Source organism: Taudactylus pleione, unplaced genomic scaffold (assembly GCF_031769625.1).
Source record: "Taudactylus pleione unplaced genomic scaffold, aTauple2 ptg000061l, whole genome shotgun sequence".
Classification (NCBI taxonomy): domain Eukaryota; kingdom Metazoa; phylum Chordata; class Amphibia; order Anura; family Myobatrachidae; genus Taudactylus; species Taudactylus pleione.
In genome coordinates, this window is record NW_028284463.1 from 16,401,004 (window position 1) to 16,416,613 (window position 15,610).

At 48.5% G+C, this 15,610-nt stretch overlaps 1 protein-coding gene across 1 annotated transcript in view; it reads right to left on the bottom strand.

Annotated features, from left to right (window-relative positions):
- The window catches only part of GRAP (GRB2 related adaptor protein), a 112,616-nt gene that overhangs the window by 70,054 nt on the left and 26,952 nt on the right, over positions 1-15,610 (bottom strand). The window contains exon 4 of the mRNA XM_088464941.1: positions 8,861-8,983. Within this exon, the coding sequence (XP_088321067.1) occupies positions 8,861-8,983 (123 nt within the window). The remainder of the gene's footprint in view (positions 1-8,860; positions 8,984-15,610) is intronic.

Genomic DNA, 15,610 nt, shown 5'->3' on the forward strand with positions numbered 1-15,610 from the left:
CCCGTAGATTATGGACAATGGGCCTGATTCCATATGGATCGCTAATGCGATCGCAGCTGTATAATCGCACGCAATGCAGCTGCGAAAATATACTTATACCTGCCACCGCGCAGCCAGCATAGAGACGCCCACTGCTGCTTTCTCACATCCGTAATACCTCACAGTCCTGCGTATACCTCGGTAACATCGAAACACATCGGCCCAGCACACACAATTACACCACGTCTGACATGTCGCATAATCTGCAAGTCTCATCGCACGCAGAGGGATCTCAATCTGCGTATGCAATTGCAGTGGCTCATTTATGCACGCCCACGCAACGGCGTTCAAACGGACAGACACGCCTGCGTTTCTTCAACCACTCCCCCATCACCACCCCCAAACGCTCACGGTCTGTCACTCACTCTGCGATGGATCTCTATGTGCGTGCATAATAGCAGTGCGATTGCAGCGCAGTGCGACTGAGGTCCATAGGCAGTACCGAACAATCGGCCAAGCTGTGTACGTAGTTGCAATTCGTACGCTGCTGAATCAGACCCAATAAAGAGAGTTCTCAGCCTTGTGAGTGCCCAGTATAGCCATTTCTGAAATGGTTTATAGGATTCCTGTTGCTCTGAGATTCCCATTTGTCTCCTGCCTGCAGCTTATCCCTGTTCCTATGCTGCCCCCTGATGGAGGAACTGTGTATTACTGAGGCTCAACAGTATGGGCCTGATTCAGCGATGGACGCAAATCCAGTCGCGATTCCGTACGCAGCAGACCAGCAAAATTATGCTAATGACTCAGCCACCTCCGGCATCTCACATCCGCTGCTACCTTTAAAAGCAGAAACTAGTTGGTCGCACATCGCACTTCTGGGTAAGACTATGTTATCTCAGCCTGAGCTGCTCTCCTAAAACACCAGGGCCTCCGCAGCCGAGAACCAATTTGCTCAGAAAATGGTCCAGAAGCATCTGCGTTATTTTCTAACCTCCCCCAAGCGCTGACTGCCTGTCACTCACTTTGCCAATAAATCCTCTTGACAACCGTCATCGCTAATCCATCGCTGCATGTGCAAAAAGCACAGCGCTGATCCATCACCGCCCGTGCTGTGAATCATGCGCAGCGGCATAAAATTTCGCCACTGCGTCCAAAATCTACATTGCCTCCATCTCCGAATCAGGGCGTATTAATCTCCCAAGCCATCGACAATGTTGTGGAATTCTCACATTTTAGTCCCACAAGACTCAATCAGAGCTCACTTTCTGTCATATTTCCGGATCACAGAATCTATATCATTTGTCTGTAGCTGACTATGGGCCTGATTCAGAGCCGCTCGCAAAAAGCGAACGCTCGCTCTGAATCAGGGCGGCCCCATTGTTTTAAAAAACCCGGCCTCCTGGCCGCTCGCTAAGCTGTGGGTGACCACCCACAGCTTTAGCGAGCGGCCAGGTGATGGTCGCGACCATCGGGCTTGCGACAAGACCCTTGTGGTAGGGTCTCGTCTGCCGCAAGCCCCACCATCGACCCGCTTGCGAGTGGGTCTGAATCAGGCCCTATGTTACATAAATAGAACTATTTTGCATCGGTGTCACATCATCGATGGTATTTGAGTATCATTAAAAAAAAAAAAAAAAGTTATCATTTGTGCCCCTAGTAGCACACCATTATGTGTTGGCCCGATAATTCTTCCACTGGGCATAAAGGGAACCTAATCCTAAACCAGACCTTGTGTATGTGAGATGATAAGTGAGAGGAACTAAGAAAAGCAAAGCTGAGAGAACAATAAACACATTATGTGGCAGAGGGTACAGGGCCTGATTCAGCTTGGATCACAGTTGCGCGAACTAGCCACTGCAATCGGGACTGCGATCGCTGAGGCTACGCAGACCCATCGCAGAGTGATTGACAGGAAGTGCCGTCTGTGGGTGGTGACGGGGGAATGGTCGTGCAGACGTAGGAGTGCCAGTGCGTTCGCATGCTGTTTCAGGGACGCGCATAAATTATCCACTGCGTGGCCATACGCAGTGCGAGGTCCCATAGCGTGCGTGGCTGTTAGCAATTTCTGAATGAGGTCAGGGCTTGTGCAAGTGTGCGTATGGGTCCGATGTTACTCGATTTTACCGATGGTTTTGCTATTCTGCCGTGTATTACGGATGTGTGTATGGTAAATTGGGCGTCCTTAAGTAGTGCTGAGTTTGCATGCTATCGCAGTTGAAAGGCGTGTGTACGCAGTATTGCAATCCGTAGTGTATTAGGCCCACAGACAAAAAGGCACAGGCTGATAAGTGGCTATACCCAGGTGTAAGTGAAGAAACTCAACAGTAATTAAACCAGTCTGTACTGTACGTATGATAAAAATTTATATACATATGCGAAAAGTACTTGAAAGAAAATAAAAACTATAATAAAGGGAAAATATATATTATCTCCCGGGAGTAGGAGTAACTTAAATAAACAACATTACTAAATATGTGTCAATAAAAACCGTCATGGCTCGTAACCTTAAATTTCTTCTCTAATAGCCAATAAGAAAGACAGAATAGTCCCATAATGTAAAAGTCATATCGTCAGTTCCAGTATAATAAAGGAATATAATCCCTCTGGAATTAGGGTCTGATTCAGACCCGCTCGTAAGGGCCGGCCGCTCGCAGGTAATGTGAGCGTTTTTATTTATTTTATCTTTTTTGTCTCCTGCCGCTCGCAAAGCTGTGGAAGCCCACCAACAGCTTGTGCGAGCGGCAAGGAGCCCGTTGCGATAATCGTGACCATCGGCCTTGCGACGAGACCCTATGGTAGGGTCTCGGCTGCCGCAAGGCCGAGTGGACTTCCTGCTCTAATAGAGCAGAAAGTCCACTACTGACATCAGTAGTGATGTCAGTAGGTCCCCCCTCAAACGCCAGGCGTTCCTAAGGGAATGCCTGTGTTTGGCCAACCACCCCCCCTACCCGCCTACAAAACGGGGCGAGCTGTCACTCACCATCGACAGCCGCCCCGTCTTGTAGCGAGCCCTTAAGCGACTGAACTTCAGTCGCTCGGTGGGGCTCACGCAGGCGCATGCCGGACGCGGAGCATGCGCAGATCACAAACATCAAGCCGCTTGCAAGCGCAAAGCGCTCGCGAGCGGCTCTGAATCAGGCCCTTAGGTCGAAGACAGATGGTCTATCCTCCTGAAGAAACCATTTCATTTGGTGAAACGCATTGAATTTCCTATATCTTCATTACAAGTCCCTAACCTGCATGCAGTCATCCTGGTTTCCTATCTGGATGGGTAGAGAACCTATATTTTTAAATATTCAGTTGACATCACCTATAAGTGAACTGTGGGCCTCATTCATGGAAGCGCTGTGCAATTCAGTGTCATTCAAATTAAAATGCAACAGGAAGCGCCTGTAGGAGATAAAACACCTCCTGTTAGCATTTGCGAGATCCGACTGCTGCATGTGAGGACGTAGCCTCAAATCACCATCATGACCATCGGTCGCGTTTTGCGATGGTTTCAGGCATTGCAAATCGCTGAAGCTTACTCAGACTGGCTGTAGGAACCAGACACCTGGGTCCAGGAAGTCCGACGACGCAGGCCCTGGACTTGTCACGCCTTCAAAACGGTGCACCCCCCCCCCCATTGTGAAGAGCAGTGCCAGGTACCACCTCCCAAACACTGCAGCATGTCAATCATGCTGTGGCTGACCGAAGGCTATGAGCGATATTGGAAGACCTGTTCTGCCCGTTCTTACTCCTGAGCAGACCCCCAAACATCTGGTTTACATACAAATATGAATTAGGCCCAGTATGTTTTGGTACATATATGACCTTTGTGGACAAGAATGGTGATGCACAACCTTTTATTAGATAAGACCCAATGTGTCAGTCGCAGTATCCTATTTTCTGTAACCCCGAGTGTCAGTGTGCCATTGTCCTGTAACCCCAAGTGTCAGTGTGCCATTGTTCTGTAACCCCAAGTGCCAGTGTACCATTGTCCTGTAACCCCAAGTGTCAGTGTGTCATTGTCCTGTAACCCCAAGTGTCAGTGTGCCATTGTCCTGTAACCCCAAGTGTCAGTGTGCCATTGTCCTGTAACCCCAAGTGTCAGTGTGCCATTGTCCTGTAACCCCGTGTCAGTGTGCCATTGTCCTGTAACCCCAAGTGTCAGTGTGCCATTGTTCTGTAACCCCAAGTGCCAGTGTGCCATTGTCCTGTAACCCCAAGTTTCAGTGTATCATTGTCCTGTAACCTCAAGTGTCAGTGTGCCATTGTCCTGTAACCCCAAGTGTCAGTGTGCCATTGTCCTGTAACCCCAAGTGTCAGTGTGCCATTGTCCTGTAACCCCAAGTGTCAGTGTGCCATTGTACTGTAACCCCAAGTGCCAGTGTGCCATTGTACTGTAACCCCAAGTGTCAGTGTGCCATTGTACTGTAACCCCAAGTGTCAGTGTGCCACTGTCCTGTAACCCCAAGTGCCAGTGTGCCATTGTACTGTAACCCCAAGTGTCAGTGTATCATTGTCCTGTAACCCCAAGTGTCAGTGTGCCATTGTACTGTAACCCCAAGTGTCAGTGTATCATTGTCCTGTAACCCCAAGTGTCAGTGTGCCATTATCTGTAACCCCGAGTGTCAGTGTACCATTGTCCTGTAACCCCGAGTGTCAGTGTCCCATTATCCTGTAACCCCAAGTGTCAGTGTGCCATTGTCCTGTAACCCCAAGTGTCAGTGTGCCATTGTCCTGTAACCCCAAGTGTCAGTGTGCTATTGTCCTGTAACCCCAAGTGTCAGTGTATCATTGTCCTGTAACTCCAAGTGTCAGTGTGCCATTGTCCTGTAACTCCAAGTGTCAGTGTGCCATTGTACTGTAACCCCAAGTATCAGGGTGCCATTGTACTGTAACCCCAAGTGTCAGTGTGTCATTATCCTGTAACCCCAAGTGTCAGTGTGTCATTGTCCTGTAACCCCAAGTATCAGTGTATCATTGTTCTGTAACCCCAAGTGTCAGTGTATCATTGTTCTGTAACCCCAAGTATCAGTGTATCATTGTCCTGTAACCCCAAGTGTCAGTGTATCATTGTCCTGTAACCCCAAGTGTCAGTGTGTCATTATCCTGTAACCCCAAGTGTCAGTGTGTCATTGTCCTGTAACCCCAAGTGTCAGTGTATCATTGTTCTGTAACCCCAAGTGTCAGTGTATCATTGTTCTGTAACCCCAAGTGTCAGTGTATCATTGATCTGTAACCCCAAGTGTCAGTGTATCATTGTTCTGTAACCCAAGTGTCAGTGTATCATTGTCCTGTAACCCCAAGTGTCAGTGTGCCATTGTCCTGTAACCCCAAGTGCCAGTGTGCCATTGTACTGTAACCCCAAGTGCCAGTGTGCCATTGTCCTGTAACCCCAAGTGTCAGTGTGCCATTGTCCTGTAACCCCAAGTGTCAGTGTGCCATTGTTCTGTAACCCCAAGTGCCAGTGTGCCATTGTCCTGTAACCCCAAGTGTCAGTGTGTCATTGTCCTGTAACCCCAAGTGCCAGTGTGCCATTGTCCTGTAACCCCAAGTGTCAGTGTGCCATTGTCCTGTAACCCCAAGTGTCAGTGTGCCATTGTCCTGTAACCCCAAGTGCCAGTGTACCATTGTCCTGTAACCCCAAGTGTCAGTGTGTCATTGTCCTGTAACCCCAAGTGTCAGTGTGCCATTGTACTGTAACCCCAAGTGTCAGTGTGCCATTGTCCTGTAACCCCAAGTGTCAGTGTGCCATTGTCCTGTAACCCCGTGTCAGTGTGCCATTGTCCTGTAACCCCAAGTGTCAGTGTGCCATTGTTCTGTAACCCCAAGTGCCAGTGTGCCATTGTCCTGTAACCCCAAGTTTCAGTGTATCATTGTCCTGTAACCTCAAGTGTCAGTGTGCCATTGTCCTGTAACCCCAAGTGTCAGTGTGCCATTGTCCTGTAACCCCAAGTGTCAGTGTGCCATTGTCCTGTAACCCCAAGTGTCAGTGTGCCATTGTACTGTAACCCCAAGTGCCAGTGTGCCATTGTACTGTAACCCCAAGTGTCAGTGTGCCATTGTACTGTAACCCCAAGTGTCAGTGTGCCACTGTCCTGTAACCCCAAGTGCCAGTGTGCCATTGTACTGTAACCCCAAGTGTCAGTGTATCATTGTCCTGTAACCCCAAGTGTCAGTGTGCCATTGTACTGTAACCCCAAGTGTCAGTGTATCATTGTCCTGTAACCCCGAGTGTCAGTGTGCCATTATCTGTAACCCCGAGTGTCAGTGTCCCATTATCCTGTAACCCCGAGTGTCAGTGTCCCATTATCCTGTAACCCCGAGTGTCAGTGTGCCATTGTCCTGTAACCCCAAGTGTCAGTGTGCCATTGTCCTGTAACCCCAAGTGTCAGTGTGCTATTGTCCTGTAACCCCAAGTGTCAGTGTATCATTGTCCTGTAACTCCAAGTGTCAGTGTGCCATTGTCCTGTAACTCCAAGTGTCAGTGTGCCATTGTACTGTAACCCCAAGTATCAGGGTGCCATTGTACTGTAACCCCAAGTGTCAGTGTGTCATTATCCTGTAACCCCAAGTGTCAGTGTGTCATTGTCCTGTAACCCCAAGTATCAGTGTATCATTGTTCTGTAACCCCAAGTGTCAGTGTATCATTGTTCTGTAACCCCAAGTATCAGTGTATCATTGTCCTGTAACCCCAAGTGTCAGTGTATCATTGTCCTGTAACCCCAAGTGTCAGTGTGTCATTATCCTGTAACCCCAAGTGTCAGTGTGTCATTGTCCTGTAACCCCAAGTGTCAGTGTATCATTGTTCTGTAACCCCAAGTGTCAGTGTATCATTGATCTGTAACCCCAAGTGTCAGTGTATCATTGTTCTGTAACCCAAGTGTCAGTGTATCATTGTCCTGTAACCCCAAGTGTCAGTGTGCCATTGTCCTGTAACCCCAAGTGCCAGTGTGCCATTGTACTGTAACCCCAAGTGCCAGTGTGCCATTGTCCTGTAACCCCAAGTGTCAGTGTGCCATTGTCCTGTAACCCCAAGTGTCAGTGTGCCATTGTTCTGTAACCCCAAGTGCCAGTGTGCCATTGTCCTGTAACCCCAAGTGTCAGTGTGTCATTGTCCTGTAACCCCAAGTGCCAGTGTGCCATTGTCCTGTAACCCCAAGTGTCAGTGTGCCATTGTCCTGTAACCCCAAGTGTCAGTGTGCCATTGTCCTGTAACCCCAAGTGCCAGTGTACCATTGTCCTGTAACCCCAAGTGTCAGTGTGTCATTGTCCTGTAACCCCAAGTGTCAGTGTGCCATTGTACTGTAACCCCAAGTGTCAGTGTGCCATTGTCCTGTAACCCCAAGTGTCAGTGTGCCATTGTCCTGTAACCCCGTGTCAGTGTGCCATTGTCCTGTAACCCCAAGTGTCAGTGTGCCATTGTTCTGTAACCCCAAGTGCCAGTGTGCCATTGTCCTGTAACCCCAAGTTTCAGTGTATCATTGTCCTGTAACCTCAAGTGTCAGTGTGCCATTGTCCTGTAACCCCAAGTGTCAGTGTGCCATTGTCCTGTAACCCCAAGTGTCAGTGTGCCATTGTCCTGTAACCCCAAGTGTCAGTGTGCCATTGTACTGTAACCCCAAGTGCCAGTGTGCCATTGTACTGTAACCCCAAGTGTCAGTGTGCCATTGTACTGTAACCCCAAGTGTCAGTGTGCCACTGTCCTGTAACCCCAAGTGCCAGTGTGCCATTGTACTGTAACCCCAAGTGTCAGTGTATCATTGTCCTGTAACCCCAAGTGTCAGTGTGCCATTGTACTGTAACCCCAAGTGTCAGTGTATCATTGTCCTGTAACCCCGAGTGTCAGTGTGCCATTATCTGTAACCCCGAGTGTCAGTGTCCCATTATCCTGTAACCCCGAGTGTCAGTGTGCCATTGTCCTGTAACCCCAAGTGTCAGTGTGCCATAGTCCTGTAACCCCAAGTGTCAGTGTGCTATTGTCCTGTAACCCCAAGTGTCAGTGTATCATTGTCCTGTAACTCCAAGTGTCAGTGTGCCATTGTCCTGTAACTCCAAGTGTCAGTGTGCCATTGTACTGTAACCCCAAGTATCAGGGTGCCATTGTACTGTAACCCCAAGTGTCAGTGTGTCATTATCCTGTAACCCCAAGTGTCAGTGTGTCATTGTCCTGTAACCCCAAGTATCAGTGTATCATTGTTCTGTAACCCCAAGTGTCAGTGTATCATTGTTCTGTAACCCCAAGTATCAGTGTATCATTGTCCTGTAACCCCAAGTGTCAGTGTATCATTGTCCTGTAACCCCAAGTGTCAGTGTGTCATTATCCTGTAACCCCAAGTGTCAGTGTGTCATTGTCCTGTAACCCCAAGTATCAGTGTATCATTGTCCTGTAACCTCAAGTATCAGTGTGCCATTGTACTGTAACCCCAAGTGTCAGTGTATCATTGTCCTGTAACCCCAAGTGTCAGTGTATCATTGTTCTGTAACCCCAAGTGTCAGTGTATCATTGTCCTGTAACCCCAAGTGTCAGTGTGTCATTGTCCTGTGAACCCAAGTGTCAGTGTATCATTGTTCTGTAACCCCAAGTGTCAGTGTGCCAGAATTCTGTAATCCCAAGTGTCAGTGTGCCATTGTCCTGTAATCCCAAGTGTCAGTGTGCCATTGTCCTGTAACCCCAAGTGTCAGTGTGTCATTGTCCTGTAACCCCAAGTGTCAGTGTCCCAGTTTTCAGTATCCTGAAGTGTCAGTTTACCATTCTTATAGGACCTAAAAGAGGGGTCTCTCAATAGAATGTATAACATGTCTGCCAATTTGTGGACCGCTAAAACTAATTTTGATCCCCCATTGGGGTTCGGACACACAGTTTGGACTAGAACACAGAATTTGCTTCTCTTACTTGACAGAGATTGAGAATTCCCCCGGGCAGCTCTCGCTATCTCGGATTAGGAAGGCACCTAGGAACCTCCGTTTTAGCAGGATTTCCTCAGCCACTTGCCTGGAGATCCGTCCGGCGTACCACCTGCAGCAAGGAACACTGTCAAATACAACAGACTCTGAACAATGTACAAACAATTAGTGCTTCAAGCACCTTGTGGGCGACATAGATGGAGTTTTACTTTCAGGTTCATCCTACACACTTGGCTCATGTGCAATATTGTATTGTAATGTGCTGGCATAGGTTATGGTATAACTTGCTATTATAGTATAGGATGTTATAATCTACATAGGTCGGGGGTAGATGAGAGCTGCTTTAAGCTATAAATATACAATTACGGAGCCTGCAGTTGTGGCTGTCAGACATCCATCCCAGCGACACGTGAAATATTGCTGTTTTGGATATTTAAATAAAGCACCCTCCCAGGTTCCATTCATTGCCTTTTACATGTCCTTCCGCACATTTTACTGATTACATACACTTCATCTTTGACTTTCTCCTGTGTGTTTCAGCCATGCTTCTCAAGCCCGGGGTTAGTTGTTTCCTTTGCCCTTCGGATATGACACAGAGCTGCTATCCATACATTAATGCCCAATGTCACGGTCCAGCGGGCCGACCCTCCACATACGCCAAGGTGAGAATTGCCGCCCGTGACTTTTACAGGTTACCTCAGCGCGTGTGGTTAAATAAACCTGGTAACTGCCACCAGTAGAAGAAGAATACAATGCTAAAGCATAAGGTGAGCCTCTGCTCTCACCTGCACACACAATTAACAATACTTAGGAAAATAGGTAACATGAGCCATATGAGGCCTTGGGTCATAAAAACACAGATCCGGAACTAGAATTAATGTTTAATTCAAGAATATCTTCAAAGCTTATTTACAAAAAGTTACAAGAATATAATAACGTTAAAGAGAATCACACAGTTACTTACAATTTCTAGAAATAAAATAAAATAACAAATTGGAAGAACAAACCACTCAGTTGGTTCGAATGGTTTTGAGATGAGGCCATCCCAATGACGAACTCTGGAACATCTGTATCCTTCGATAGCCTCACGCAGAATGAACAACAAACTAGGGTTGAATCACCTACTTATGCCTGCTTCTCCAGGCATCCCCCTCACCCCCCTCCCTGGGGTGATTTTAAGCCTTGTCAGCTCACAGTGGATTGTCCAGCTGGATGAAGCCTCAGGGTTTCCCGGCCACCTGAGCAGGGGTTCTTTCATTATACCTTCAGCTTTCTATGAAGTTTGGGAACATAGGCTTGTGTCAATAAACGTGCCCACTGATTAGGTGAGGAAATACACATCTGTAGACAGAATGTCCCTTGGTATAAACAACCATTCTTTAATCCCTGACCCTGCACAGAACATAGTGCTCTTAATGACTGTTTATCAAGGGCCTGGCCAGGTGTCCTGTAATTTCAACGGACATTTTTCTTATATGCCATATACAATTGGACATAATTATGGCTGATGCAGGAAACAGACCTTACAACCTCGGTTGCCCATCTTCAAAGGGGATTTGTCCAGAGGAGTATTGTCACCTATCCACATACAAAGGATTCTACATACCAATTTACAAGGGACAGTTACATGTTTATACCAACCCAATATCATGTGCAGTTATGCCCATGCTGATGCGAAATCAGCTTTTCCACTACATCCAACACAATGTGTCATACATCTTAGGGAAACTACAAAGTAAATGAACCAGCTCAGCCTGATGATATAAAGTCATGGATGCACAGATGGGAGACAGATTAGAAATCTAAACATGTGGTAAAAGTTGCAGTGGGTGGGTAGTCTGATCAGCACTCAGGGTGACGCACCTGGGTGGTCAGGGGCGGCTGAGTACATAAGATGTCCAGTCTCATAAAAACTTGGTAAAGTAGGGTAAGGTGGTACTTAGCGCTTACCTGTGTGATTCAGGAGTAGGTAGGGCTGCCGAGAGGGGGGGTAGGTACTAATTACCTAGGGCCGGGCTTGCTGCAGGGGCCTGGCACTGCTGCTCCCTCCCCTTCCCTCCCTCACGGCAGCCAAGCCTAAGGGGGTGTGGCCACACCTCTCACGATTAAACCACATCTCCTTTCACCCAGGCCTGCTGCGGCTGTCAACGCCCCCGGGAGTAGGGGTGGGTTACCATAGATGGATCCATAATTTGTGATTACCATTGACGGCACACAAAAAAAATCCATGGTGAATCATTGATGGTTTGCACCCCTCGATGGTCACTGCTCCTGGGGGCACAGTGGGCCAAACAAAAATGTGGGGGGGGCTTATCGGCTGTCGGGGGCTGGGTTAAGCTCGTCCCATCAAGAAATCTCTGCCATTAATGGCTATAGCATCGGCTATTGACAGTTAGCCATTGATGATTGCTAGCTATAGATGATCGATTGGCCATTCCTATGCAGGAGTGGATTTACCACAAGGTGGTACAGGTAGGAACCTAGGGACAGAAGCTCAAGGGGGGCCGTCTACCACCCAGTAGTGGGATTCTGGCTATGAGCAGGGGAAGGGGATGCCCGGCCCAGAGTGGGGGAGTGGGAGGTGCTACATTGATGTTGGGATCACTGATCTGCAGATGCTGAGAGACTCTTCATCTTCATGGCAACAGTACAGCTGAGCCCACAGATTGTGGCAGAAAGGTATTGAAGTTTAGCCGCCGGTTCAAATTCCGACAGTGGATGCCCAACAGGATGAAGATCCCGACTGGGGCAGGTAAGTACCCTAACCTCCCCTGTCCTCCTCCTAACCCTCCCGTAGTGGTGCCTAACCCTATCCTCCCCCATTAGTGCATAACCCTAACCTACCCCCTGGTGGTGCCTATCTCTAACCCCCCCTTACCGCTCCCTAAATCTAACCCTCCCAGGGGGCTGCCTAACCTCTCCCTGGGGGTGCCTAACCCTCCCCCTAGGGGTGCCTAACCTTAATCTCCACCCCCAAACCTAACCAGACTCCCTAATCCTAACCCTCCCCCCTAGTGACTAATGCTAAGGGCTCCCCAGATTTGCCTTCGTTCGGGCTGGCGTCCTCGGCGTCGGGATTAGGTTAGGCGTCGATATTTCGACACCTATTTTAAATTTACCTTTGCTGGGATTCCGATGTCGGGATTTAGATGGTCTCATAACTACATCCCTTGTGGCCAGCCAATTAGCATGCAGTGACAGCTAGGGAAGGCGGCGAGTGTTACAGCAAGTGAGGTGAGGAGTCTGTGTATGTCACAACAGAAGGGAGTCTGCACTTTGCACAGTGAAAAAGTAAGTAACCCCTAGTGACCTGCCCACAGCAGTTTTATATTTACAATGGGGAGTGATGACTGCTTGTTTTAAAGGCAATTGATATTAAATGGAACAAGGCGGGCATACACAATATAGAATGTGTGTGGGGGGAGTGGGCACACATTGTAGAATATGGGGGGGAGGTGGGAATACAGTATAGAATATTGGAGAAGGTGGGCAGACACTGTAGAATATTGGTGAAGGTGGGCATACTCAGCAGAATATGGGGGAAGGTGGGCATACACAGCAGAATATGGGGGAAGGTGGGCATACACAGCAGAATATGGGGGAAGGTGGACATACACAGCAGAATATGGGGAAACTTGGACATACACAGCAGAATATGGGTGAAGGGGGGTATACACAGCAGAATATGGGGAAAGTTGGACATACACAGCAGAATATGGGGGAAGGTGGACATACACAGCAGAATATGGGTGAAGGTGGGTATACACAGCAGAATATGGGGGAAGGTGGGCATACACAGCAGAATATGGGGGAAGGTGGGCATACACAGCAGAATATGGGGAAAGTTGGACATACACAGCAGAATATGGGGAAACTTGGACATACACAGCAGAATATGGGGGAAGGTGGGCATACACTGTAGAATATGGGGGAAGGTGGGCATACACAGCAGAATATGGGGGAAGTTGGACATACACAGCAGAATATGGGGGAAGTTGGACATACACAGCAGAATATGGGGGAAGGTGGACATACACAGCAGAATATGGGTGAATGTGGGTATACACAGCAGAATATGGGGGAATATGGGGGAAGGTGGGCATACACAGCAGAATATGGGGGAAGGTGGACATACACAGCAGAATATGGGGGAAGGTGGGTATACACAGCAGAATATGGGGGAATATGGGGGAAGGTGGGCATACACAGCAGAATATGGGGGAAGGTGGACATACACAGCAGAATATGGGGGAAGGCAGACATACACAGCAGAATATGGGGGAAGGTGGACATACACAGCAGAATATGGGGGAAGGTGGACATACACAGCAGAATATGGGGGAAGGTGGGCATACACAGCAGAATATGGGGGAAGGTGGACATACACAGCAGAATATGGGGGAAGGTGGGCATACACAGCAGAATATGGGGGAAGGTGGGTATACACAGCAGAATATGGGGAAAGTTGGACATACACAGCAGAATATGGGGGAAGGTGAGCATACACAGCAGAATATGGGGGAAGGTGAGCATACACAGCAGAATATGGGGGAAGGTGAGCATACACAGCAGAATATGGGGGAAGGTGGGCATACACAGTAGAATATGGGGGAAGGTGGACATACACAGCAAAATATGGGGGAAGGTGGGCATACACAGCAGAATATGGGGGAAGGTGAGCATACACAGCAGAATATGGGGGAAGTTGGACATACACAGCAGAATATGGGGGAAGGTGGGCATACACAGCAGAATATGGGGAAAGTTGGACATACACAGCAGAATATGGGGGAAGGTGGGTATACACAGCAGAATATGGGGGAAGGTGAGCATACACAGCAGAATATGGGGGAAGTTGGACATACACAGCAGAATATGGTGGGAAGGTGGACATACACAGCAGAATATGGGGGAAGGTGGGTATACACAGCAGAATATGGGGGAATATGGGGGAAGGTGGGCATACACAGCAGAATATGGGGGAAGGTGGACATACACAGCAGAATATGGGGGAAGGCAGACATACACAGCAGAATATGGGGGAAGGTGGACATACACAGCAGAATATGGGTGAAGGTGGGTATACACAGCAGAATATGGGGGAAGGTGGGCATACACAGCAGAATATGGGGGAAGGTGGGCATACACAGCAGAATATGGGGAAAGTTGGACATACACAGCAGAATATGGGGAAACTTGGACATACACAGCAGAATATGGGGGAAGGTGGGCATACACTGTAGAATATGGGGGAAGGTGGGCATACACAGCAGAATATGGGGGAAGTTGGACATACACAGCAGAATATGGGGGAAGTTGGACATACACAGCAGAATATGGGGGAAGTTGGACATACACAGCAGAATATGGGGGAAGGTGGACATACACAGCAGAATATGGGTGAATGTGGGTATACACAGCAGAATATGGGGGAATATGGGGGAAGGTGGGCATACACAGCAGAATATGGGGGAAGGTGGACATACACAGCAGAATATGGGGGAAGGTGGGTATACACAGCAGAATATGGGGGAATATGGGGGAAGGTGGGCATACACAGCAGAATATGGGGGAAGGTGGACATACACAGCAGAATATGGGGGAAGGCAGACATACACAGCAGAATATGGGGGAAGGTGGACATACACAGCAGAATATGGGGGAAGGTGGACATACACAGCAGAATATGGGGGAAGGTGGGCATACACAGCAGAATATGGGGGAAGGTGGACATACACAGCAGAATATGGGGGAAGGTGGGCATACACAGCAGAATATGGGGGAAGGTGGGTATACACAGCAGAATATGGGGAAAGTTGGACATACACAGCAGAATATGGGGGAAGGTGAGCATACACAGCAGAATATGGGGGAAGGTGAGCATACACAGCAGAATATGGGGGAAGGTGAGCATACACAGCAGAATATGGGGGAAGGTGGGCATACACAGTAGAATATGGGGGAAGGTGGACATACACAGCAAAATATGGGGGAAGGTGGGCATACACAGCAGAATATGGGGGAAGGTGAGCATACACAGCAGAATATGGGGGAAGTTGGACATACACAGCAGAATATGGGGGAAGGTGGGCATACACAGCAGAATATGGGGAAAGTTGGACATACACAGCAGAATATGGGGGAAGGTGGGTATACACAGCAGAATATGGGGGAAGGTGAGCATACACAGCAGAATATGGGGGAAGTTGGACATACACAGCAGAATATGGTGGGAAGGTGGACATACACAGCAGAATATGGGGGAAGGTGGGTATACACAGCAGAATATGGGGGAATATGGGGGAAGGTGGGCATACACAGCAGAATATGGGGGAAGGTGGACATACACAGCAGAATATGGGGGAAGGCAGACATACACAGCAGAATATGGGGGAAGGTGGACATACACAGCAGAATATGGGGGAAGGTGGACATACACAGCAGAATATGGGGGAAGGTGGGCATACACAGCAGAATATGGGGGAAGGTGGACATACACAGCAGAATATGGGGGAAGGTGGGCATACACAGCAGAATATGGGGGAAGGTGGGTATACACAGCAGAATATGGGGAAAGTTGGACATACACAGCAGAATATGGGGGAAGGTGAGCATACACAGCAGAATATGGGGGAAGGTGAGCATACACAGCAGAATATGGGGGAAGGTGAGCATACACAGCAGAATATGGGGGAAGGTGGGCATACACAGTAGAATATGGGGGAAGGTGGACATACAC